Source organism: Carassius carassius, chromosome 5 (assembly GCF_963082965.1).
Source record: "Carassius carassius chromosome 5, fCarCar2.1, whole genome shotgun sequence".
Lineage (NCBI taxonomy): Eukaryota > Metazoa > Chordata > Actinopteri > Cypriniformes > Cyprinidae > Carassius > Carassius carassius.
In genome coordinates this window covers 33,509,314-33,533,727 of record NC_081759.1, presented here as the reverse complement: position 1 = coordinate 33,533,727, position 24,414 = coordinate 33,509,314, and the positions used below count along the sequence as shown (strand labels likewise).

General features: G+C 37.1%; 3 protein-coding genes across 8 annotated transcripts in view; 1 reads left to right on the top strand and 2 right to left on the bottom strand.

Annotated features, from left to right (window-relative positions):
• The first annotated feature begins 791 nt into the window (after positions 1-791).
• On the top strand, positions 792-5,533 carry dpp7 (dipeptidyl-peptidase 7). Its single transcript, XM_059550809.1, has 13 exons — positions 792-1,083; positions 1,234-1,378; positions 1,474-1,613; positions 1,760-1,923; positions 2,742-2,877; positions 2,996-3,077; positions 3,184-3,350; positions 3,625-3,685; positions 3,795-3,913; positions 4,579-4,735; positions 4,893-4,957; positions 5,121-5,191; positions 5,298-5,533. Exons 1-13 carry the CDS (start codon positions 988-990, stop codon positions 5,398-5,400), a joined length of 1,506 nt encoding a protein of 501 aa, XP_059406792.1. The 5' UTR covers positions 792-987; the 3' UTR covers positions 5,401-5,533.
• A 331-nt stretch (positions 5,534-5,864) lies between these two features.
• Positions 5,865-13,547, bottom strand: LOC132141358 (endoplasmic reticulum mannosyl-oligosaccharide 1,2-alpha-mannosidase-like). Of its 4 annotated transcripts, none has more exons than XM_059550805.1 (14): positions 13,185-13,547; positions 12,220-12,366; positions 11,964-12,072; positions 11,613-11,686; positions 11,318-11,466; positions 11,093-11,184; positions 10,736-10,915; positions 10,176-10,324; positions 9,890-10,078; positions 9,594-9,784; positions 9,292-9,412; positions 9,018-9,212; positions 8,794-8,925; positions 5,865-7,587 (listed from the first exon to the last, which is right to left on the bottom strand). In XM_059550805.1, exons 2-14 carry the CDS (start codon positions 12,316-12,318, stop codon positions 7,381-7,383), a joined length of 1,887 nt encoding a protein of 628 aa, XP_059406788.1. In that variant the 5' UTR covers positions 12,319-12,366; positions 13,185-13,547; the 3' UTR covers positions 5,865-7,380. The 4 variants fall into 4 exon arrangements, with proteins under 4 accessions (XP_059406788.1, XP_059406791.1, XP_059406789.1 ...); XM_059550808.1 differs by having other exon boundaries at positions 13,342-13,547; XM_059550806.1 differs by having other exon boundaries at positions 13,356-13,547.
• A 522-nt stretch (positions 13,548-14,069) lies between these two features.
• The window catches only part of si:dkey-61l1.4 (collagen alpha-1(I) chain), a 46,933-nt gene continuing 36,588 nt past the window's right edge, over positions 14,070-24,414 (bottom strand). Inside the window, exons 33-68 of one of the 3 annotated variants that reach the window (XM_059550803.1) lie at positions 24,302-24,355; positions 24,160-24,213; positions 24,004-24,057; positions 23,857-23,910; positions 23,714-23,758; positions 23,590-23,634; positions 23,141-23,248; positions 22,979-23,032; positions 22,846-22,899; positions 22,528-22,581; positions 22,311-22,418; positions 21,718-21,771; positions 21,501-21,608; positions 21,346-21,399; positions 21,171-21,224; positions 21,019-21,072; positions 20,774-20,827; positions 20,586-20,693; positions 20,449-20,502; positions 20,252-20,305; positions 20,059-20,112; positions 19,831-19,884; positions 19,690-19,743; positions 19,532-19,585; positions 19,387-19,440; positions 19,253-19,306; positions 19,068-19,121; positions 18,928-18,981; positions 17,190-17,207; positions 17,035-17,088; positions 16,887-16,949; positions 16,582-16,702; positions 16,373-16,479; positions 15,809-15,886; positions 15,550-15,732; positions 14,070-15,471 (exon numbers count right to left, since the gene is read on the bottom strand). In XM_059550803.1, the coding sequence (XP_059406786.1) occupies positions 15,316-15,471; positions 15,550-15,732; positions 15,809-15,886; positions 16,373-16,479; positions 16,582-16,702; positions 16,887-16,949; positions 17,035-17,088; positions 17,190-17,207; positions 18,928-18,981; positions 19,068-19,121; positions 19,253-19,306; positions 19,387-19,440; positions 19,532-19,585; positions 19,690-19,743; positions 19,831-19,884; positions 20,059-20,112; positions 20,252-20,305; positions 20,449-20,502; positions 20,586-20,693; positions 20,774-20,827; positions 21,019-21,072; positions 21,171-21,224; positions 21,346-21,399; positions 21,501-21,608; positions 21,718-21,771; positions 22,311-22,418; positions 22,528-22,581; positions 22,846-22,899; positions 22,979-23,032; positions 23,141-23,248; positions 23,590-23,634; positions 23,714-23,758; positions 23,857-23,910; positions 24,004-24,057; positions 24,160-24,213; positions 24,302-24,355 (2,490 nt within the window). In that variant the 3' untranslated portion in view covers positions 14,070-15,315. Of the gene's footprint in view, positions 15,472-15,549; positions 15,733-15,808; positions 15,887-16,372; positions 16,480-16,581; positions 16,748-16,886; positions 16,950-17,034; positions 17,089-17,189; positions 17,208-18,927; positions 18,982-19,067; positions 19,122-19,252; positions 19,307-19,386; positions 19,441-19,531; positions 19,586-19,689; positions 19,744-19,830; positions 19,885-20,058; positions 20,113-20,251; positions 20,306-20,448; positions 20,503-20,585; positions 20,694-20,773; positions 20,828-21,018; positions 21,073-21,170; positions 21,225-21,345; positions 21,400-21,500; positions 21,609-21,717; positions 21,772-22,310; positions 22,419-22,527; positions 22,582-22,845; positions 22,900-22,978; positions 23,033-23,140; positions 23,249-23,589; positions 23,635-23,713; positions 23,759-23,856; positions 23,911-24,003; positions 24,058-24,159; positions 24,214-24,301; positions 24,356-24,414 lie in introns of all 3 variants that reach the window. The other 2 variants (XM_059550802.1, XM_059550804.1) reach the window with 2 other exon arrangements.

Sequence of the window (24,414 nt, the reverse complement as noted above, 5' to 3'; positions counted from 1 at the left end):
GTTGTGAATGAAACTTAAAAAAAAAACTTTGTTTGCATGCTTACAAATGTGAATGATCCAAAGACTTCCTCATAATAACACACACAATACACGTGTCGCCTCCTTCTGGTTAGTAACGACCACTGCAGAAATGGTCACTGAACAAATTAGTGAACAAATCCTAATCCCCATCATTACCACATTCAGGCCTGGACTGTTGACGTCATTATTGAACAAAGCTGTCTATTATGGATCACATTTGCAGTTTCCACTTCTCTTGCTGATAACAGATATCAAATTTAGATCATTTTTTTCTCATTGTGTAGAATTAGGGCAGCCTTTTTGGAGAGAGAGCTGGTTACAGTCCAGGGAGGTTGAGCTCCCACGACGTCCAACAGTGAAAATAATTTTGGTATTTTCTTGTATTTAGATTTGTTTTTGTTTTTTTCCCACAAGGTCTTTTGAAAATAAATAAATAAATAAATAAATAAATAAACAATACATAATACATAATTGAAGATGCTTTCCGTCTAAGACCAATTTTTTTCCAGTAGAATGAGGAAAACTCTTGCGTACATCATAGAAATTACAAGAAAACCTTAAAGTTGTTATTATTATTATTATTATTATTTAATGATGATGATGATGATGATGATGATGATGATGATGATACTACTAATAATAGCCCGTCAATTATTTTAATCCATGAAGACTTTTACTTTGAAATGGTTCTTGGAATCTCGTTGAAATTGACTTTTATTTTGAAACTATTGGCTACATTATTGTTAAACTGACTGCGAAGCTGCTAATCATTGCTTAGACCACCTTTAACATAATAGCGGTGTAAACACGCACCGTACTCTTGACCCAGTTGGCGATAAGCGCTTGTCTGTAACGTTTATAGACGACTCGTAAACAGTGGCACAGGTCACATGATAGCTGACATGATCACATGACAGTCAATAACCCTGTGATTATTTCATGAAACTTTGCTAGATTTCAGGCTTGATGTCTGGGGTCTCTGTGAGAATGGCTGCTAATGGGCTTTTCCTGGGATTCATGTTGCTGATCTTCGGTGGAAAAACCGAGACACGTTTATCTGTGGCAAGTTCTGTTTTTCAGTTCTATATTTGTTTGTTGATTTATGACAGTGTATTGCTAACTGTTTCACTTGTTTTCTTACAAATCTCTCTGTTCTTTTGTCCTCTTTGGAATGTTTTTTAATTTCCCTCTTTGGGACGTTTTCTTTTTTAGAAGGAAAAGCTTAATAATGAGGCCATCCCATCTCACAGAGACCTTGCTCCTGATTTCAAGGAAAAGTATTTTAAACAAATTTTAGACCACTTCAATTACAACAGCCTTGGCAATGGCACATATGATCAGCGCTACCTTATTACAGGTGATGATAATCTACCACACTATCATCTGTTAGAACTTTTATTATCTTTTTCAATTATATCCATTCTAAATGAGTGCATTGTGTGTTTATTGTAGATCAGTACTGGAAGAAAGGCAATGGACCTATTTTCTTCTACACTGGGAACGAAGGGGACATATGGGAGTTTGCACAGAATTCAGGGTTCATCACAGAGCTGGCAGCAGTGCAGGGAGCCTTGGTGATATTTGCTGAGCATGTAAGATTTTCATGTAACTGTTGAATCATATGATCATGGAGGAAGTTAGACAAGTTGGGACATTTCACTCAGTTTTTGAGGTCAGGTTTATGCAGTCATACAGTCTATAACTGTCTACTAATCTTAAGCTTTGCTTTAAACTCTAGAGGTACTATGGAAAATCTCTTCCATTTGGGAAGGATTCATTTAATATCCCTGCTGTGGGGCTGTTGACGGTGGAGCAGGCCCTGGCTGACTATGCAGTCATGATCACAGAGTTGAAGAAGGAACTGGGAGCTCAGAAATGTCCAGTCATCGTCTTTGGTGGAAGGTGGGTTCTCAGTGAGCTTTTTATTTTGTTGATATTCGCATCATCTTCTGATATGTGTGTGTGTGTATATCCATACTTTTAACATAATATTATTCTATTATTATGAAGCTTAAGAAATAGAATAATAACAAAAATAAAAAACAAATACTGCCTGTACTGTATATTGGTGAAATTGTGAAATATTTCTACAATTTAACATATTTAAACATATAACATTTTCTGTTTAGTATTTAAAATGTAAAACCCTGTGATGGCAAAGCTAGATTTTCAGCAGCCATTACTCCAGTTTTCAGTGTCACATGATCTTAAAAAAAAAATCATTGTAATATCCTCCTTTGGTGCTTAGTTTTTATTGGTGATGAATTAATAATGGTTATTTAAATCTGTTGGAAAACTTTTTTTTGCTTAATATTTTTGTGGACGCCATGATGCATTCTTTGAATACAAAGTTCAAAAGCACAGCATTTATATGAAATTTAAATCTATTGTGACATTAAATATTTTTAACTCTTACTTTGGATCAATGTTATGCATATTTGCTAAATAAACTATTTTCTTCTTGTATAATTTTTTTTCCCAAAATGTTCAAATGTTCCCAAAAGCATACCATGGATTTCACAAAAATAAAAAAATAAGTAAAAACTGTTTTCAACATTGATAATAAGAAATGTTAATTGAGCAACATGTGACACTGAATACTGGATTAATAATGGCTGCTGAAAATTCAGTTTTACCATCACAGGAATATGACATTTTGATATGTATTCATTATTCTAAACTTTTTGTAATGGGTAGTGTATGTTATGTCTGTTTTTCAGCTATGGAGGAATGTTAAGCGTTTACATGAGGATAAGATACCCGAATATTGTGACTGGGGCATTAGCCGCTAGTGCTCCTATTCTGTCCACCGCAGGTCTTGGAGACCCTAGACAGTTTTTCCAGGATGTTACTGCTGTATGTTCATATTGAATCCCTTTCTTTTGTTTTAAAGCATGCCTTTAAAATGTAATACTTTTTGTACATAAAAGTGTTTATGATTTTGTATCAGCATAATATTAATTTGTTTCTTCAGGATTTTGAGAAGTTTAAGCCTGCCTGCAGAGATGCAGTACAAGGAGCTTTCCAGAAGCTCAACACATTGGCACAACAGAAAGGTATCTATTGTCATTCACTCAGACTGGATCAATCTGTTCAATCTGTGCATGCTGTTCTTAAAAATGCATTTAATTCTCCATGTTTTCCCATTTATACTTCATTTAGACTACAGACGCATCCAGTCTGCCTTCTCCCTGTGTAAAACTCCCTCCACCCCAAAGGACATTCATCAGCTGAACGGATTCTTACGTAACGCATTCACCATGATGGCCATGTTGGATTATCCCTACAGCACTCATTTCATGGGCAGCATGCCAGCCTTCCCAGTGAAGGTATTGGACTTGTCACTAGCATGAATATTCATCACCAAATGGAAAGGGGATAGCCAAAAAATAAATAAAAAGCTTTTCACCGAAATACTTCAGTGCATAATGCAAAACCTAATGATGTTAATCGAATGTTTTTCTGATGCATATAGCAAATGAAACCATTCCAGCCCATCTGGTTCCATTTAAAATTGCTTAGCAGTGCAGTTCCTGCAGTTGGAACTGAAGCGGTGTGATTGTGTGCCTTAAAGATAAATCACAGTGCTTTTTACTTTTACAGGTGGCATGTGAAACCATGCTGAATGGCACTGATCTCATGTCGGCACTCCGAGATACTGTTGGTAAATGACAGCAGCTTTGCACAGATTTCATTTTCCGTCTCTTTTTTAAATCCCTATGGTACTGGCAAGGCTCAAATGGCTTCTGCATTAATGTTATGCCACCCCACAGGCATTGTGTATAATTCCACTGGCCAGCTCACATGTTATGACCTCTACAGTCTCTATGTGGAGTGTGCCGATCCCACTGGCTGTGGCCTTGGCTTTGACAGCTATGCATGGGATTACCAGGTACCTTGATTAGTTCTCTCTAAACCCTGGATATTAGATTTTAACACAAGTCTTTAGTAAAACAGATTTATTTGGAGGCTGCAGAGATGACGTCATTTTGTAGGCCAACACAGACGTTTGTATCGCCCTGGTTCCAAAATGATTTTTCCATTGACTTTTGGATTATTGCAGGAAAAAAAAACTTCCAACAAAAGTTTGATTCTTACACAATTTGTTAATCAAGATAAACGTTAAATGAACATTTATGATTTTTGAAGTCTAAAAACAACCATCATGAGTGAAAAGCTAAACGTAGACTCTAAACAAACAATAATTGGAATAGATTGCAAGAGCACGTGATGACTTATAATATTTCTAAAAACCTCTTAGCTAATTGTCAGCAACCACCTTTTACAAGACGTTATACTTTTCAGTTAACCACAAATAAAAATATTCCAAAAAGACCACTGACTTCAGGACGATGGAACCAGAAATTCTAAATCGACTCCAGCTTCCAAAGTTCTTCAGTCCAAATACTTGACACTGATTTTTAGAAATTCATGTTAAATTACTTCTGTAAAGAAATGTCTTTTAAAAGTTTAATCTGATGTATTAGGGTCATTATAGTTTGAATAGACTTTTCTTTCACTTGTAATTGTATATAAAAAAACGTATTTGTTTTTTAGGCCTGCACCGAGATTGAGATGTGCTTTGAGAGTAACAACGTGACAGATATGTTCCCGCCTATGACATTCACCGAGCAGCAGCGAGAACAGTATTGCTCGAAGAGATGGGGGGTGATGCCACGTCAAGGGTGGCTGAAGACCCAGTTCTGGGGCGACGGTAAGCTGTATCTACCAAACTGTGCCTCTTTTTTTAAGGTTTTACCTCATGATTATATAGATCAGGTTCAGCTTGTCTTTGGTCCTTTTAATATTCATTGGATGCTCGCAATGAAATGGGAGCTCAGTGTTGCATCCATTTGAATTTTGTCTTCTAGATCTCTCCACCGCAAGCAATATCATATTTTCCAATGGTGATCTTGATCCTTGGGCTAATGGAGGGGTAAGGCAGTTTTACTTTTTACCTTTATTTTCCTTGCTAAAAATGATGATCTGAATAATTCACTTTAGTAATTCCCTTGTTATTGGTTGCTGTTGAGGTTTACGGAAAAAGTGTTTTGTTGTGCTTCTCTGTGAAATGATGATGGAATTATTTTCACCTGCAGATCAGGAAGTCACTCAGTCCATCACTGATTGCAATCAACATACCAGAGGGAGCTCATCATCTGGATTTGAGGTGCACATTTTCAGAACTTGCGTGTGAAATGAAGACAATAAAATGCATGTTATTTGGCTTTGTCATCTGATAATTCTGTTTGTTTGGGGTGTTTTTCCCCCCTCAGGGAGTCCAACCCTAATGATCCGGAGTCTGTGGTTGTGGCTCGGAAGAAGGAGTCTGAAATCATTGCTCAGTGGGTGAAGGCAGCAATGAAGGAGTCATCATGAGTTCATTTTTCTGTACAATTTATTACTTACATTGTAAAATATTGATTAAAACCATTTATTTTCCACAGAAAATAGACATTAAAAAGCTACATTTAAGAAATATGAATGTCAATAAAAAGAAAGGGAAAAGAAACATGTACAAACTCACTCTTATGTTTCTCTTATGTACCACATATCACTTGTCTCATCACCCCTGTTTTACAATATTTTTTGAAGTTCATGTCACATCTTTGGTGTATGAATGATTCAAAATGTTGATTTGTCAATATGCATGAGGCATCTAATATTGAGACATTTGCACAAACAATTAAGAGCGAGAACATGAAGAGCCCTTCATCTGAAATCTGTGAGATACACAAGCTCAACTAAGTCTAGCAGTCTTCAGTTTCTCACGCAATGAGAGAAAATAAAATAACCAGAAATGGAATACAGATAGCAAGTCAATTTAACACGTCCACACTGTATTATAAATGATCACAAAAGTATTTATTCACATAAAACAAATTGTAGATCGCTTCACAACAGGAATGAGATGTTTAAAATAGACTGAATTCTCATAAAAACTTGATTCTCTGGATTGAAAATAGAAAACATTTGTCATTGCTTTGTATGTAAAGGCACACGCGGAACAGAACTTCTCACTATACCATGACGACAACAAACCGGTTAATGCTCAGCCCTTGATGAACATCTGCAGTGGTTTTAATGTACATACTACCCACAAAAAACTGGATATTAATATAAGATTCTGCCCAGTGAAATGTAAAGTTCAACCAAGCTTTAAAATACAACGCACATAGTACATTTATAATCTGTGTAAACAGCAACACCTATTCTATTTAAGCTCAGGCCCACAAACTGATCTGTAAAAAGTAGCGAAAAATGAATAGCCAACATTCAGCTTTTCTTCCTGCAAGAAAACACTTGGGAATTTGAAGATTCTTTAAAGTTCTAAGAAAACCACCCCAAGAAAACAATACAACTTCATATTTTACAAAATAATCTACCAATACCATGAAGTTCTTCATCATACACACATAAAAATACTACTGACACAATCACATCTGATATAGGTCCCCTGAAAGAGTGAAAACTGCCATAATACAAACCCTTAAAAACATTGTGCTTGATTATCGCTCTATTAAAATACATAATTCTGACTGAAAGCACACACACATACACAAAAAAAGGCAACTAAATAATTATAATGGTCCACCTGCTAGTGAGTTTTAATGTCAAAAAATACATTTAATATATGTATATATAAAAATAATAAACCCTCTAACGTACACCAAGCTCAACAACACCAAATAAAAAATAAATAAGTTCATTTCTCCTATTCACAGGAAAGACATTTTACAAATCCCTCACAGTGAAGTTGGGGTTTTAAACTCGAAAGAAATATTGGAAATAATTAATAAAAACACAAAACATTTCCCCTTGCATGTGCTTGATCACAAGATAAGATAAAATCATACAATGCTGCCTGATAATTACACAGAATGTATTAAATGTTCACATAGGTGATATAAGCTCATGAAACAAATAAAACTTATGATGTAAAGAAAAGTTTTTTTTGCAAAGCTAAATAGACCATCAAAGACCCCCTAAATCCCCATGACACAAACAACAGTAATTCTTTCATTAGAAGAAAACACACTATAAAGTGCTTACAGTCCCCATAAGGTTTCACAGTATGAACATTTTTGTCCGTGTGCTTAGGCTGAGAGACTGCAATGGGCTAATTCAGCAACCTAGCTGATCGACAGCATAACAATAGCATAAATACAGTAAAAAAATTCACAAACTCTTACTAGTACTATTGCTAGTTGCTGTCATGGCTGTTCAAATTTTTTTTTTTTTACCAGTAAGTGGCTTTCAATTACAAAGAGTGTAGAAAAAGATGGCAGTTTGGATAGCAAATGTGTTCATGGCCCTGAGAGAGGTGTGTTTGGTTATGCACGTGTGCTTGTGGGTCCTTCACTCTGCTTGTGGCCATATGGGCAGAGGATGGGCCTCGGTGTTGAAGATGTACTTGTCTAAGCTGATAAGGTTGGGGTCATTAGAAAACAGCAGGTAAAAGTATTTGAGTGTCTCACCCAGGAAGAAGCTCTCCATCTTGTCTCGAGGGTTGGGATTGGCTGGGTCACGGACATTGTTTATGGAAGTATAACCTCCGGTGGGAACCTGTGGGGAGAGGAACACGCGAGTCTGTACTGAAGGTTGTTTGGTAGCATTCTTGTAAACTGTTGAAGTTCAGAGAAGCAGAGAAAGAAAGTGCAAGTACATTTGCAAATGGAGCGAGGCAATGTTTGAATAAACCAAGAAATATGAGAAGTAATTATATCATGAGTCTCGTTCTGACAGAGCACCAAAGTTGGGCTTTGGGCCAGATTGAAAAACAATCTTGAAACAGTCATAAGGAACACATTTTTCTTACAGTGTGCCAGCATTCAATTGCACATTTTCTGACCAATGATGAATAGATAAGGATTTATACTTCTACTTCAACTAACTTTAGAGATGACATTCACATTAGTATTAGTGAAAAAAACACTTTACAACGGGGCACAGCTAGACAAAGATTTGCTGAATTAAACTTTTCCATGTCCTCTTAATATTTTATTCATTTAAAAAAAGGTTTCATGCCTGAAAAAAAAAAGAACAATTGGTAAGATTTGTAAGATGTTTTTTTTTACAGACGTTTCTTATGCTCACCAAGGCCACATTTATTTGATCAAAAGTACAGTAAAACAGTTTTTTTATTATTAATTTTTATTTTATAATGTAACATTCCTGATGCAACACTGAATTTTCAGCAGACATTACTCCAGTCTTCAGTGTCACATGGTCCTTCAGAAATCATTCTATTATGCCGATATGTGTAAGAACATTACTTATTTTCAATGTAAAAAATAGTTGAGCCGTTTAATTTTTTCTTTTGAAAACCATGATTTGAACCACAATTGTTTCAAGATTTTATCATCAATTAAAAAGATTGAAAGAACAGTATTTGAAATACATTTTGTAACATTAGAAATGTATTTACTGTTACTTTTGATTAATTTGGTGAATTTTTGCTAAAACGTATTAAATAAAATGCAATTAAATAAATAAAGGTACTGATCTCAAAAGTAGTATAAATAATTAAACTGTCGAGCAATGGGACTGTGAACGAAATTGTGAGAAAATCATGCAAAAGCACAAACTTAAAAAATACACCAGGAACTGTACACCATCTGAAAACTCTTTTCAACACAATTTGATTTTTTATGCACTCATTTGAATCTCACATACCATTTACAAAGAAAACCATGCAAAACACGTACCTGCCACAGTTTTGCATGTACTAAAACATTTCAAAGTGACAGTGTACTCGTCTCTCTCACATACCCTTGTGTACTTATTGAAGTTCTGAAGGATCTCCCAGCCCCACTGCTGGTACTTCTTATCCTTAGTGAATCTGTACATGTAGAAGAGGCTCTCTACAGTCTCTGGCCGCAGTAGGTTGTGTCGGTCTGCAATCTGTAGGACATTACGAGATCAAAAAGACCATTTCATTTCACAAACAAACATCTGTTTCACAGCCGCCAACTGAAAGCGCTTTCTGAGCTCACCTTCACATCTACATCCTGTGTGCTGCCCTCATGCATGTTGAAATGAGCTATCTCCGGGCTCAGACCTGTCTCCATCTGGGCATACATCTGGTAGCAAGTCTCCATCAGCTGTTTAGCCAACTCCATGTGATCCGCAGGAAGGCCGAAATGTGTCCCCAGCACAAGTGTGCCAGGCAGGAAACAAACCAAGTGGTCCTTGAAGAAAAAAGGGGCTACATGAGCTATTTGATTCTGCTGGGCCTGAGGGCTTGTTTTTCTTTGAGAACTAGGATACCATTTTGGGACTGAAGTAGCCATGGGACAGCTCTCCAACAAATGTAAGGCTGGAAGGAGTAGACTTCTTCAGGAGGTTCTTCTTCACGCCTTCCACAGCCAGCAAGTAGTCATCCAACAATCTGGAAAAATAAAATTGGAGCACATAAATCTTTGAACCTGTATATATATATATATATATATATTTAATGTTAACAGTCACCCATTTTTGAGTTAGTATTCGCACTACAGGCTGTCATAATACCACAGCTGAAATTTTGGTATTAACTCTTTAATAAGTTGAAACATATAGAGACTACTCACTCGTTCTCGGTCTTGCCTCCTTGTATCCACTGCTTCAGCAAGTACTCATAGTAGCTGTCAGCCCTGGCACCCAGTGTGTAAATACCCTGATGGGTGAACAGGCCATTGTTGGTATTGATAAACATCGGCACTAACCCATCTTGCTTTCCATCCAATTTGTGCACCTGCTTCATCACCTCCATTACAGCCAGCTACAGAAAGAAACAGAAGAAAAGTAACCACCTGTTGCTATGAGAACAGAATTGCTTAAAGGAGTGTTTGGGTCTTAACTGAGAAAGACTGTCCGTTGTCTTGACCTTGTATTTGGGGTCTCCGGTAAGTCGACTGAGCTCTCTGAATTCTAGCTGAATGCTAGTGACCTCAGCTACGGTACTGTCTGAAGTCCACTGCGGAGGATGAGCCGTCCCCTTCCCAATATTCACATCCGAATAGGGGATTTTTGAGGCAGTGTTGAAGGCAGGCATCAGTCTGGAGCCAATATCTTTCTGAAAAGGAGTCATGTGATAAAATCACCAGAACACAGTAACAGGATAAAGAAAAACTTTGAAGACTCCAGCCCTTTTATCAGCATATCCTTCTTACAGCTTTTTCCAGGAACAAGGGGTCTCCGGTCAGATGGTAAGTACTCAGAAGGCCACCGAGTATACGAATGGTGCTCTCGAACAGATTAACATCCACGTTCTTATCGAAAGAGAGCTCTGTGGCCACCCACTCCCTGGCCTCTGCAAACTCTGTCAATAAGATTTATTTAAACCACATTACACACCATAAAAGATGGCAGATCATTTTTCTGTTACATTATTTTTCTTAACATGAAGACATATCACTATTATTAAGTAATCTTCCCAGAAAAATGTGAAAATGGTGATTCTGTGCTGCTAGAATTGCTTTGTTTCTTTGAACATCTCAACCAGCCTGACATAGTAAGGTGGGTTCAACCAAGGCTGTGAGTTCAGGGCTGATCTGTTTTGTCCACCAAAAATATATCAACTATATATTACACTTTTTCTAAAAAATGTAATAGATTTGAAAGTGTACAATGAAAAGTTATATAATTTCTTGTGACTTGGACTGGATTTCTTCCCCACAAGAAAAGTCTGTTTCGGACTCTGTAATGTATTTTCTCTAGCAGACTAAATTACCCTCTTTGAGACCCAAGATCCACATGGTGTCCAGAGCATCAATTAGAGTCAGCCCAAGCCCAAACCACTCTCCATATGATTTAGAGATTGGTTTTAGCTCATCGTGACCCCAAGCAAAGTCCTTGTAAGCCTTCCAGGCATGTCTAAAAGCTTCTCTCACAGCCTCCAGCCTGCTCTCAGCTGAAAGAAGCAGAAACACAGGAAACAGCTGCTTTAGTGCAATCCATAAAAAGAAACAAATGCATTTGGCAGATCAGCTGTATAAAATGGGTTTATATTAAGAAAGTATTTATAGATTGAGCAACTGGCTCTTATCCAGTTTAATATCAAATGAGTGTAGCTGACAAAATAACAAACCATGTGCTAATGAAGCTGGGTCGTCTTGGATTTCTGTGTCTTTGGTGTCAGTATCAAATGCCTGTTCTTCTGCTATCACAGCTCCACGCCAACTACACATGTGAGCAATAAATAATAATAATACATAAATCATAGGATTATTCTATACAAGCTCATTATCTTGCAAAATGCACAAGCTTTTGCATTTATAAGGTATTTCACTACAGATGACATTAAACAACAAACCTAATGATTGGCTTTCCTCCTTCAGATCCTTTATTTTCATTTTTCAGGTCCAGTCCCTTATTTTCTACTCCCAACAGACCCGAAACATTTGTTTTGGTTTGCAAACGGTTCTGCAAGACAGGCGGTACACGTCTACGGTACTCCTTTTTCTGTTTTTCAGAAGAAAACATACGTTACTGCCACGAACCTCAAATAGCAGCAAAAAGCACAGCCTGTAACCTTGAGTTATAAGGTTACTCATAAAAAGAGGCCATCCAAAAAGAAAGAAAGCAAGAAACAAATAAGTCGGACTAACCTCAGAGGGCGGCTCAGGAAGAATGGACTTAAATGGCTGTTTTCCATCGTACCCGCTCTCTCCTACCACACCATCTGAGAAACAAAAACACAGAAAAGGTATAGAGTCTGAAGGCATGAGTCTGCTTTGTAAACATGTGACTGATCTGATATACCTGAAAGCTCACATTCAGATCTGCTTTATTCTAACCAACTATTTCAATTGGCTATGCATCAGAAAAGCTCTTCTACTTTCATTACATCTCAACTTTAAAGAGGCCATATTATAATTTTTTTATGCATTACTCTCGTTTTTTATTTTTCAACAAGACAATTTGGAAACACATTTTCAATTGTTTTTATAGCATCTTACCTCTCAAGTGCCCTATGAGAGTGGGAGATGTGGCAATTCCACAAATCAACAGCAGCATGAGTGTAAACAGGACCAAGCTGCGCTGCAATCTGGACAGCTGTTTCCATTTCTGGTAACAAAGCCATGGTGATTGTATTATCCCATTTTTGTAATCAAATTTTTGGCAAAACAATCAGATTACCCTACAGACGGGCTTTCAAACTATTGGATAAACCACAATGTTAAGAAAGGAAAATTTTTCTAATATTTCACTCACTCTCCAGCAGGACTGCCGGTGCCACTGCTTGCTGTTGGTGTAGCTGCCACTTTCGCTGAGAGTCAGAGACACAAAATCCCTTCTTGATGGAGGCAGCATGATTCACTGTCTCTCTCCAGACTGTTCATAAACTCAGTGGCCAGGTTTCTGTGTACACAGAGAGAGAGAACAAACTTTGTCTAAAAACCTACAGAGCTGCCTACCTGTACAACATTTCTGGGTTGACCATGATGTTCAAAAGTGCAGTCTAGTTAGGCAGTTCACTAGGCGTTAAGACACCGCCAGTCCTGACTGTAGCTGCGTGGGCAGCTGGCAGTACTTATAACACAAATACAGAGAACCATTTTTTATGTTTTACATTTTCAGTTTAAAGACGTCGAAGGCATAAATAATTATGATGTATTTTGATTAACATAAAAATACATCGTAAAAGTTTATTTCACAGATAAAGTCTAAAACTGCTGCTCGTTAACTGATGACCCGTTAACCCTTTTAATAATTGATTTCAAAAGACAGATGTCGTCCAACCAATCCAATTATCAAACTATATATATCACGATAAAAAAAATCTAACCAAACAAGAATAATATTTAAATCGTAGACCGATTCATTATTTATTCTACAACCACTTGGACTTGATTCATTCAAAAAAAAAACGATTCATACGAGTCCACTTCAGCACGCGAATGAGTATTTTAGTATTATGTCCCTCCAAAGCGGCAGAGAAAACGAATATGAAGAAAATAAATTGGCTTCGGTATATTGTAAATTAAAGAAAACAACTGTTTCTTTTCAGAACCTGTTCTCGGTTGTCTACTGTCACACAACGCTTTCTCACGGACTACAAAATTGACTGAAACTCATTTACATTATTAAAGAACCCTTAAAACTATTTCCAATTTATTAAGTACAAAAAACCGACTAGTTTCTCCATTTAGTAAATAATAAAACTCACTCTGGGTTACTTTTCTCTGACGTTTATGTTCACGCACGATTAAGCGCAGAGATCGGACATCCTCAAGTACGTCGAGCGTTCAGCTGTGTGAAGCGGAGCTCCTCGAGCTCTGATCGGCTCAGGATCTCACGACGGTCCGAGGCATCACTGAAGGGCCTAGAGCTCACCAGCGATCACTCACACTCACAAAAATCCCATTCGACTCTTCAACTGTGGCGAACACCATGCGACTTTCCCAGCGACGCGTCTGAAAATCCTTAAGGATTAAATGTAGCATATTGCAGCCATTTTTTCTCGAAACAAGCGATTTCCTGGAGACGAAGGCATGCCAGCTGTAAGGAGGAGGCGTGTTGTAGACAAGGCAACTAACTTGTGGCTTTTCCAAAATAACCCTCTAGAGGGCGCCAGATGCGCCCTCTAGAGAAAGCTAGAAACTCATTGTTTGGCACATCTGTTATTCACCACACAGGTTTATAATACACAGTTCTGCACTGAAATTATAATTAAGAGTATAATAAATGAACGTGGTTGACTAAAACGCGCTTAGCCATTTTAAATATTAGATTTTTTTGTAAAAAGAAAAATTTATACAGCAAAGATGAATTAAATTGATCAGTTGATCAAAAGTGAGTTTTATACAGTTACATTGTTTATTGCAGTAATCCAGCAAAAAAAAGTTTCACGGTTATTTCCACAAAAATATTGAGCAGCACAATGTAAACAGTGATAAAAAATGTTTCTTGAGCAACAAAAAGCATATTAAAATTATTTCTCAAGGATTATGTTATGCAGAAGACTTAAAATTCAGCTTTGCCATCACAGTAAAAAATTACATTTGAAGATTTATATTATAATAAAATTTCATATATTAAAAAAAAAAAATCTTACAGATCAAGTTTTGAACGGTGATGAATATAATTATTTCATATTTTTATATTAAGCCATTTAGATATTTATACGTTTTTTTATGTTTTTATCTGGGGGTTTCCTTGGCAAAGTAACATTTACAATACTTAGGTTTTACCATTAACAGTGTCCTGATTCCTAAAAATATTAACGTGCACTTCCCAACTTTAAAAAACACACAAAAAATTCCTTGCTGTTATTATAATTCATGCTGAAGGCATTTTAAGTGCATACAGTAACCTGAAAGAACACAAACCCTTGAGGACTTCTTTTGGTTTTTACTAAGGCAACCATAACATACCCAACAATAAAACACACTCTTTTGAATAAAATCAGTTTGTTATAAAAACAGATTGCAATGAGCTACTTTTACAATGAGTTAAATTGTCATTACTTTTTAACGGGACTCTTTTTGCTATTTGCACACAAGAAAAACAATGTATTATTCAGAAACAATAATCATAGTGTGTTAATTAATGTATAGTGAATTCCATTAGATCCACCATAAACAATGGTCCAACAGCAACTGTCTGACCAAAATATTCTTATACTAATTAATTCATGTTATTAGTCTTCACAAGCAGTGCCCAGTATATTGTATGTTCGAGGAACATTGTTTAAATAGTATCAGATTTGAGTGCCACATACATCACATGGCCAAACGTGACAGCAAATCTCTGCATATGTTTAAAAGCCTTCCAAGAAGAACAGAAGCTGGTACAGCAGTATAGAGTGGATAAACTACCTATTAATGCGAAAGGTTTTAATATTAAACGTTCATCATGCACACCTTGGTGTTAAAATGTTCAGACACTTTTGGCCATGTAGTGTATATCACAGTGCTCTTTGTAATAAGGTGCAACAAAACCTGAATTAAAGGGCTTTTTTGAGGAAATCATGGTTTGTGGAAGTGTACTGCTCTTAAAATATGACGAGTAACATCCTGACATTACATAAATAATCAGTTATTTAACAGAAAACAAGCATTGTAAACAATATATTACATCCCCTCATGAGATTGCTGTTGCCACTAGACAACAAATCAGTTTATTGTACGGAAGGTACACTGTAAACTCAAGGTGAAAACTTCATTAGGAACCTCCATTCCCACAGCAGATGGAGAACAGTAGAGTAAAGTCCTGATCGTTCTTGGCTCTGATTCTTGTCTCAGCAGAGAGCTATCAGTAAGGGCTCTGCACAACAGCTCAGCAAGTCCTCAAATGTGTTTGTGTGTTTTAGCTGAAGCAGACTTGTCCTACAGTAAACTCAAATGGTTCTGTTGTGTCACTGTGGTCAAATAAAGCCAGATCTCTGACTGGTAAAAGCTCCAGGTCTTCAGTCTCAAACTGGAACACAGACTCTCGAGGACCTGTATCCGGTGACCCTACAGGCTAAACACAGACAGAAAGAGGACATAAGAAAATCCGAGAACAATGCAATGCGTTATCATTTAGATATAGTTATCTTACTTCACAATCCAGTAATGTTCCCAAAAAGCTCTGTCTTCTTGAATCTGCAAGGAACTTAATGTCTCTTTCATTGGAGCCCTGGTGGCTGTTTGGCTGGCATGAAAAAGTGATGTTCTGCTTCACAAACTTGCTGTTGAGTCGTAGGAATCTCATTTGTACCACGCCAGTTTCCATGTAATCGAACTAAAAAGACACAATGACTTTCTCAAGTGGGAAATGCACGATGGCAGGATTTAGTGGGTTCTGAGGAACAACATACCTGAAAGCCACCATCTATAGTGCTCAGCCATGTAAATGAGTCTGGCATGGTGTCTTTGAGCCAAGATTTCATGGGGATCTGAAGCAGAGAGGCGTCTCATTATCAGATGAATATTCACTTAACACAAAGCTTAAACTGTGAAGTCAGTAAGATTTTTAAAAAAAGAAATTAATACTTTTATATCAACAAGGATGCATTAAATTGATCACAATCAATTCTATTTTAAATAAACGTTGTTCATTGGACCGTTATATTCATCAATAGATCCTGAAAAAAACTGTTTTTAACACCGAATTGCATGCGACACTGAAGATTCAAATTCAGCTTTGCTATCACAAAAATAAATAATATTTTTATCTACAGTAATATAGACAACACTTATTTTAAAACTGTAATAATATTTCACAATATTACTGTTTTTACTTCTTCTCACCTACTCCAAACCTCTGAACAGCCGTGAGATTTGAGTACTGAAAGTTTCAGGATGCATTTAAGCTATTTTATCACACTTTTTTTTCTCCACATATGGCGATACTATCAGATGCCAAGGAAATATGTACTTACCTTTGGCTGCAGGGGTGGCAAACATGTTTGTCCACCTGCACCGAAGTTACAATATACCAGCAAAGCATCAGCAGGACTGCCCTGATTTGGGTCGATATAATACATTCCTGAGACAACAACAATAACAGTAAGTATAATGATTCACACAGAGCAGAATAATACAGTTAGGTCTACAAATGAACAATAACATTCATGAGAATGACTCTGACCACTGGTAAAGTTGGGGTGACTGAGCATCAACTCTAAGCAGGTGGTGGCTGGATGCTCCTTAGTGCCATCTGGAGGATCTATGAAGAATCGCAGGTCTTGCTGAAGGGAGTCCAGCAGGGTCTTAATAAGTGGATAGTTGGACTTGTCAGAGAGATACATGAGGTCCTAATTTGTGTGGGAAATACAAAAAGCATTATCACAACGCAATTAAGTTAACACCTGATTAAATATGTTATGTTATGCAATGAATGGATTCTGAGCAAAAACATTTGAAATATTCTAAAATCACTTATCAGCTGCTTACTTTTAGCTGAGTCAGTGTTAGGTTCAGAGATAAGCCCGGTGGACCTGAAAGACCTGGTGGACCCTAAGATAAACACAGGTACAGTTACAACAGCTCATACATTAATGTCATGACTCACTTAGGTGTCTGTCAGTACTGTCAAACTCACAGGAGGTCCACTCTTTCCTTTTGGACCAGTAAGTCCTGGATATCCTTTTAAACCCTGAATAAATCACATTTCATTATCAACAAATGTTAACTGCAAAAGTAAACTAGATAAGAGAAGAATGTGTATTTAATCCTGTTTAAATGTTTGTTCCAAACCTTTTCTCCAAACAGGCCCTGTGGAGTGAAGAAATGGACATAGTGAATAGCTAACATGAGTATCATTTGTGTATAAAAGTGTCTAATGCTACTGACCTCAAAGTGTTGTTTTTTTCTTGGATCTGAGCATAATTTAATCTTGGATTAACATAATGTAATCTTCAAATATTAACTTTATTCTAAACAGAGGCGTCGTGCCCATTCAAAGTGAGGGGGCACGTGCCCCCTCAGATTTCTGAGCCAAGTGGATTTTAAATGCAGCTTCCAAACGAAAAAAAAATATTGCAGAATAATATTTTTTATATATTTGATACAATCACAGCGGTGAGAATAGATCGTTCAGTGCACAGCATCAGCTGCTAAATTCAAATCTGCGTTCGCTGGCTGGCGCTGAGCCAGAGACAGACGCGTTCGTGCAACGCTTCATGATAACCAATCAGAAACTATTCTGTTGCGCTTATGGATGCAATGGCCAATCAGAGACGTCCAGAAGAGTCATCACTGAAACGCAGTGTTTTGTTCACTTGTTCGCTGACTGAATTATTTAGCGAATTCTCTCATCAGAAACAACAAAAACTGCAGATGTGCGTACGAATGTAAGTAAGATATTCGTTTCATAATGTAAAGTGCTTCAGTGATTTTAATGGGAGTTTTTGAGAGTGCCTGAACTCTGGCTAGACTGAATGAAAATGTTTTTTGATAATGTAAATGTTCTTTACTATCTGTAAAATGAAAGTGTTAAAATAAGTATCTTACAATATTGTTATTAAAATTTACATTAAATGCAAATTCAGTCGTATTAAAAATATTTTATGGCATGATATGGCACTTAAGTAAAAAGTCAGGTTTTTATGTGTAGTTAATAGATTACACAACATTTCCATATATTGATCAAATAACAATCTATAAAGGTGCAAAACGCGTTTACCTACACATATTTGAGAAACGAGATATTTCCTGATATATTAAGCATGTTTGGAATTGTTTTGAATAAAAAGGAAAAAAAATTATAAAAAAAATAAGCCTATATCAGTTATACAGTGCTTTCGTAGAATGACTTATACTCCCAACCCCCCCCCCCCCCCCCCAAATGTGCCCCCTCAAAAATCATGAATGCATGACGCCCCTGATTCTAAATATACACTGCTGCGGTCTTTTTTTGTTTTTGTTTATAAATTAATGCATACTTTCAGCAAGGATGCGTTAAATTGATTTTTGATATTTATATTGTTGCACAAAATTTCAATTTCAATTTAAAGCTGTTCATTTGAAGGTTTTATTCATCAAATAATCCTGGAGAAGAAAAAAAGCATCACGGTTTTCATAAAAATATCAAGCAGCAAAACTGCTTTCAACATTGATAACATTAAGAAGAAACGTTTCATGAGCACCAAATCTACATATTGGAAAAATTTCTAAATATCATGTGACTCATAAGATGAGAGTAATGGCTGTTTAAAAATTAGCTTTGTCATCACTAGAATAGTACATTTTAATTTGTAAAAATATTTTATAATATTATGCTTTTTACTGATTTTTTTTTAAATAAATACAACAATCTTTTCTTTTAAAAGCTTTAAAAATAAATCTTACAGACACCAAAATTTTGAACAGTAGAGTTTAAAAATAAGACATTTTAAATGACCAATTAAAAAAAAAATCGGGTAATAGTCTAGAAAAAAACAATTATTCGGAAAATAGTATATTTTTTATTTAATGCAGTGTGGCAATAACTTACTGGCATCCCTGGTAAACCTGGGGTCCCTCTTTGACCGGTTGGGCCAATATCCCCCTAAAAAGAGGCAGAAAGGATTCTATATTCTACATACCAACAGTCTCATTGTACATTTACATGCACATCTAAATACTGTATGTCACCTGCTCTCCCTTCAGCCCCTGTCTCCCCTTTTCCCCGGTTAGGCCCTGCTCCCCCTGAAATAATCCAATAAATAAAAGTCAGACACTATAACTAACACTTTCAGTATTTATGCACACAAAATATTAATAGATGCCTTGAGTCTTTTCAGTTTCTTTTAGCATTCGATTAAGATGAATGAAGGTACCTTCAGTCCATCTCCCCCTGGAGGACCAAGTGGCCCAAGTTCCCCTTTCTTTCCCTATAGACAGAAAGAAGAGTAAGCCTCAAGGTTCTCAGTTTTGTCAGATCTAATATGACATTTCTATTAAAGCCCCAAACCTCAAAGCCCTTTTCACCGCTCTCTCCTTTCTCGCCTCGAATACCTGGTAAACCCTGAAACAATAAATGTAGACTACTGGTGAATATTCTCATTGTCTTATCATCATATATATCATATGTACATTAGCCATATGTATTCATTTACATTTTGTCCTGGTCTGCCAGGAGGTCCAATATTTCCCATTGCTCCCTGTTGGCCCTGTTACACATAACAAAAAAGCTGCTTATGTAGTTATTTGTGATGAAGATCATATCTTTCCAGGTTAAGTAGCATTTAACAATGACTAATTAATAAATGAGTACCTTCTCCCCTCTAGATCCTCTGAGACCCCTCTGACCAGCTTTTCCCTTTTTCCCCTAACAGTCAAAGAATAATTTAAACTGTTCTGTTAATGCTGGAAATAAAATAATAAATAAAAATAAAAAACTTAACACTGTACTTACTCTCTTCCCAGCATGCCCTGGTTTTCCAGGAGGTCCATCCAGACCATCATTTCCCTGAAAAATGTGAAATGTATAGTATATACAGTAAGACAGTTTGTTACAGTGAATAGTTGTAATATTTTCAGAAATTAACAGAGCTACCTGAGAAGGAATAAGTGAATGTTAAGATATCAGATTGCAAATCCAATCCAAACATATGATGAATAAACTGATTTCGATCACTCTGACCTTATGACCTTTCGGTCCATCCCTTCCCTGAGGCCCAGATTTGCCAGTTGGACCCTAAAACATTAAGAATACAGTACATAATAAAACAAAAATGATACATCCTTCCCAGTCTTCAGGTGGTGAAAGAATATCACCATTTAGTTGCTGAATCATCACAGAATGTTTCTTGATAATAAATCACACAAATACTGACTTGTGGCCCTGGTGGGCCAACAGGGCCATCACCTCCCATTTCCCCTGGAAGTCCCTGGAAATAACAGCACAATGCAATTAAATTAATAAATAGATTTCTGAATTTTGATCACATGCAAAGAAGATTCATATATTGCTATATAGCATAATATGACTAAATATGAAAAAAGTTTGGACGATATAATGTTGAAATTCTACCTCATTTCCTAGTAATGCAGAGGGTCCTTTGTTACCAGGAAGTCCCGGTGGTCCCTAGACAAGAGACAATCATCAGATGACATCAAGCAGATTTCAGATGCTCGTTATAAAAATTCTCCTTTAATTTAGAGCTTCACCATTTGTCCTGGAGGTCCTTGTCTTCCTGGTTCACCTTTAGGTCCCTCTTGTCCCGGCATACCCTTTGGACCCAATAAGCCCTCAGGGCCTCTGGGACCCACGGCTCCCTGCAATATCAGTATTATTTATCCACTGAAAATCTAGCACTGTAACCGGGATTTACCTTGAAATGGTTAGCCGTACTAACCTGAGGTCCTGCCTTCCCCATAACCCCTTGTAAGCCTCTCTGCCCAGCTATTCCCTGTAGATGAAACAAAAACATAATGACTTTAATTTGACATTGAGAGGTTTACTCAGTTCCTGTAATCTTATATAGCAGCCAATATATGTGCAAAAAAGGGCAGTGAGAAAAATGCAGCATCTCTTGTCTTCACAATTCTAATGTCATTTTACCCAAACTGTTGTCTCATGGAAAACAATCATTGATTTTACCCGATTGCCTTGATCTCCTGGATGGCCAGGTGCCCCAGGTGATCCAGTTTCCCCCTTATGAAACAAAGAGTAGGTCTGTTACATTAAGAAATGCATAAGAGTAGTCCTGATCTATTACAAGGAAACTTGATGAAAGAAACTTGAAGCGATACCTTTGGGCCTAGTAAACCATTTGCTCCTGGTGGTCCCCGAAGGCCTATCAAACCCTGCATTCAAAGCCAACTTATAAACTCAACCAACCAACCCACTCCAAAAAAAACATGTTTCTTGTCAAAAACTACAATCAGGTTCAAGTTGATTTAGGTGCATCTTCTATAAAAATCCTACCTCTAGACCCATCAAACCTGATGGACCAGGCTTTCCCATCAATCCATTCTGACCCTTGTGAAGAGACGATCATTATTTTACGACGTATTTACAGTGCACAGAAGTTAGGTTGGTCTGTCCAACAGAAATGGGTTTTGCTCAGCAAGATCACTAACTTGTGGTCCAATGTAGCCTTTATTCCCCTTCAGTCCTCTCGCTCCTCTGTCCCCCAGAAATCCAGATGGGCCTTGTTGTCCAGAGAATCCTCGATGTCCAGGGTCACCCTGTTTGAATAAGAATACAGTTACTTCACTTTGTGTAGAAACTGTTCATAGCATAGACCTTTGCAGCTCATCTAATGAAATATTACTTAGTATTGTGCAGTTATTTTACCTTTTGTCCTTTAGGCCCAGGATCACCAATATCACCTGGAGGTCCAATACCTCCCTATATATGAAAAATCATATTCATTATAATTTATTGTAATGCACTTTAAAAGAACAAGGATGTTTAAGATATAAGCACTACTGTTTGGCATCAGTAAGATTTTTTTAAAAGAACTCTATGTTCACCAGGGCAGGGATGTATTCATATGATCAAAAAAATCGAATAAAAACAATAATATTGTAAAATACTATTACCATTAAAAAATTACTGTTTTCTATTTCAATCTATTTAAAACATAATTTATTCTTCTAATGGAAAGCTGAATTTTCAGCAGCCATTATTACAGTCTTCAGTGTCTAACATTTCTTATTATTATCAGTGTTACAAAAAACAGTTGTGCTGCTTAATATTTTTGTGAAAATGGACACGTGTAATGTCACAAAAATATTTTGTGACATTATACATGTCTTTTCTGTCACTTTTGAAGCTCTTGCTAAATAAAATCATTTGCTTTTTAAAAAAAAAACTCTTAATGACCACAAATTTAGCATAGTAAGGCTTAATGAGACTTGAAGCCTCATGTTATCACTGTCACTGACCTCTTTGCCACGTGGTCCTGGTGCGCCCTGCATTCCCTGAGAACCCTGAGGTCCCTGTTCTCCCTGATGGCCATTTGGACCAGGCTTCCCAATGGGTCCAGGTGATCCCTAAAATCAAATACCATAGTTAAACCATTTAAATTGTAAAAATCCTAGAGTGTAAGCTGACAGTTTTGATGGTTTTGATAGATGCATTTAAATCAGTATCAACACTTACATGTTCTCCTTTTAGCCCTGTTGGCCCCTCAAAACCAACTGGACCAGGATGGCCCTACAGCAGAAACAGTGAATAAACTGTATGTTAATTTTACTAAAACAATATCTCTAGCACTAGTTGTCTCATAGCATCTCATAGCACTTGCTATGTTCCTTATATCAAAATATTCTCATGCCTTTGTTAAAAACATACTAAACCAGAGATCAAGTTGCTTTCATTTTTGGTATGCTGCCCAAGAAAAGTAGAATTTGATTCAGGAAACTCAAACAGGATGCCTCCTTACAGCAGTTCATTCTGAATGAATTGAGATGAACCAACCTGTGGTCCATCCAATCCAATGGATCCAGGGTCACCTGAAGGTCCTGGCAATCCCTAAAGAAGAGCATTATAAATCAAATGCTGAATCCTGTGTTATGTAACATGCTTTAGTAAACTGAAAAGCTTACAATACCTGCCCTCCTTTCTCTCCTGCTTGACCAACCATTCCACTTGTTCCTGGTGAACCCTGAAGAACAGCAGAATATGATCAGAATCTCAGGTTGTAACGTTCTCTTAAAACTGTTTGAAAACTATCCTAAAAATGTCATAATCGAAGTGAGGGGTACCCACTCACTGGCAATCCAATTGGTCCTTGTTTTCCCTGTGGCCCCCGAGGCCCCTGGCTCCCTGGGGGGCCCGGCTTTCCAGCTACTCCTTCAATCCCTGGCAGTCCTGAGGGCCCCTGAATTGACACACAGGCACAAAAACACAACGTGTACAACATGTAATGAACAACAATTCCTCAAATCTGATGATCATTTGATATTCAACAGTGCTGACTGCATAAAAAGCATAAAGTTCATCAGCATTCAGGCTATTTCACAATTAATATTAAATATATAGAAATTATTATATGTGCATTTCAAAACAAAATACACATACTATATATAATATACATGCAGTAAATGGTGTATAACATATAAACAGATATTATGAAATATTGCAGTTTAAAATAACTTATTATACTTTGACTACTTTCGACTACTAAATCTAAATGTTTAATTCAAACTGAAGGCCACATACAGGCAGTCCTCGCAAGCCAGCAGGTCCTGCTTCCCCTTGACGACCCTAAAAAAAATGTTGAAAACATTATTAATACCCTTTCCTATTGAAATATTTAGCTCTATGAATGTAGAAGTTACTTCACCGGTGGTCCACGTGGGCCCCTCTCACCAGCCGGGCCTCGTAAACCCTTAAAAGGTTAACAAGGTAACAATTGTTTTAGAGAAGAAATGACCAAAATGTCATAACATTAATGATAATTAACAGATGACATTCAGATCAACTTACTGGTGGACCTCTTTGCCCCGGTGGACCCAGAGGACCCCTGATGCCAGGTTCACCCTGCAGATGCACATTCACACAATATATGTGATGCGACATCCAGATGGTGAGAGAAAAATTCAAAGTAAAATATTTACAGCAGAAAGTTCTAACCCTCTCTCCAATGTGACCTGGCTGTCCACGAATGCCTGTGGCTCCTGGATAACCCTGAGAGCAAGAAAACAGCATATAGAATCAAATCGCTGCTACAAGCCGATCATGAATTTTCATGTCAGTCTGGACTGGTTTATGCGGGATAGTGCCACTTACATACATGCCTACAGGCCCTTGAGCACCTGCAATGCCTGGTTTTCCAGTGAAGCCCTGATAACAAACACACACACTGGTGATATATGTGAACCCTATGCATTAATTACATTATTACATCAATACAATGCTTTGAAAGGGTTACCTTCTCACCAGGAGGACCTAGAGTGCCATCTTGGCCTGGACGTCCAGGTGAGCCCTAATGAGATGAAAAACCATGAATTGGTAATGAACAGTTGTGTTTTCAGCAAATGTTAA

Bases quoted from the DNA above. Each gene is read 5' to 3' on its own strand.
- dpp7 (XM_059550809.1), top strand. From the start codon at position 988: ATGTCTGGGGTCTCTGTGAGAATGGCTGCTAATGGGCTTTTCCTGGGA. The intron at 3,351-3,624 runs GTATTGGACTTG...TTACTTTTACAG, and splicing joins TGCCAGCCTTCCCAGTGAAG to GTGGCATGTGAAACCATGCT. The intron at 3,914-4,578 runs GTACCTTGATTA...TTTGTTTTTTAG, and splicing joins GCTATGCATGGGATTACCAG to GCCTGCACCGAGATTGAGAT.
- LOC132141358 (XM_059550805.1), bottom strand. From the start codon at position 12,318: ATGCTGCCTCCATCAAGAAGGGATTTTGTGTCTCTGACTCTCAGCGAA. The intron at 9,213-9,291 runs GTATCCTAGTTC...TTTTTCTTCAAG, and splicing joins GCTACTTCAGTCCCAAAATG to GACCACTTGGTTTGTTTCCT. The intron at 8,926-9,017 runs GTGAGCTCAGAA...AATGTCCTACAG, and splicing joins CACAGGATGTAGATGTGAAG to ATTGCAGACCGACACAACCT.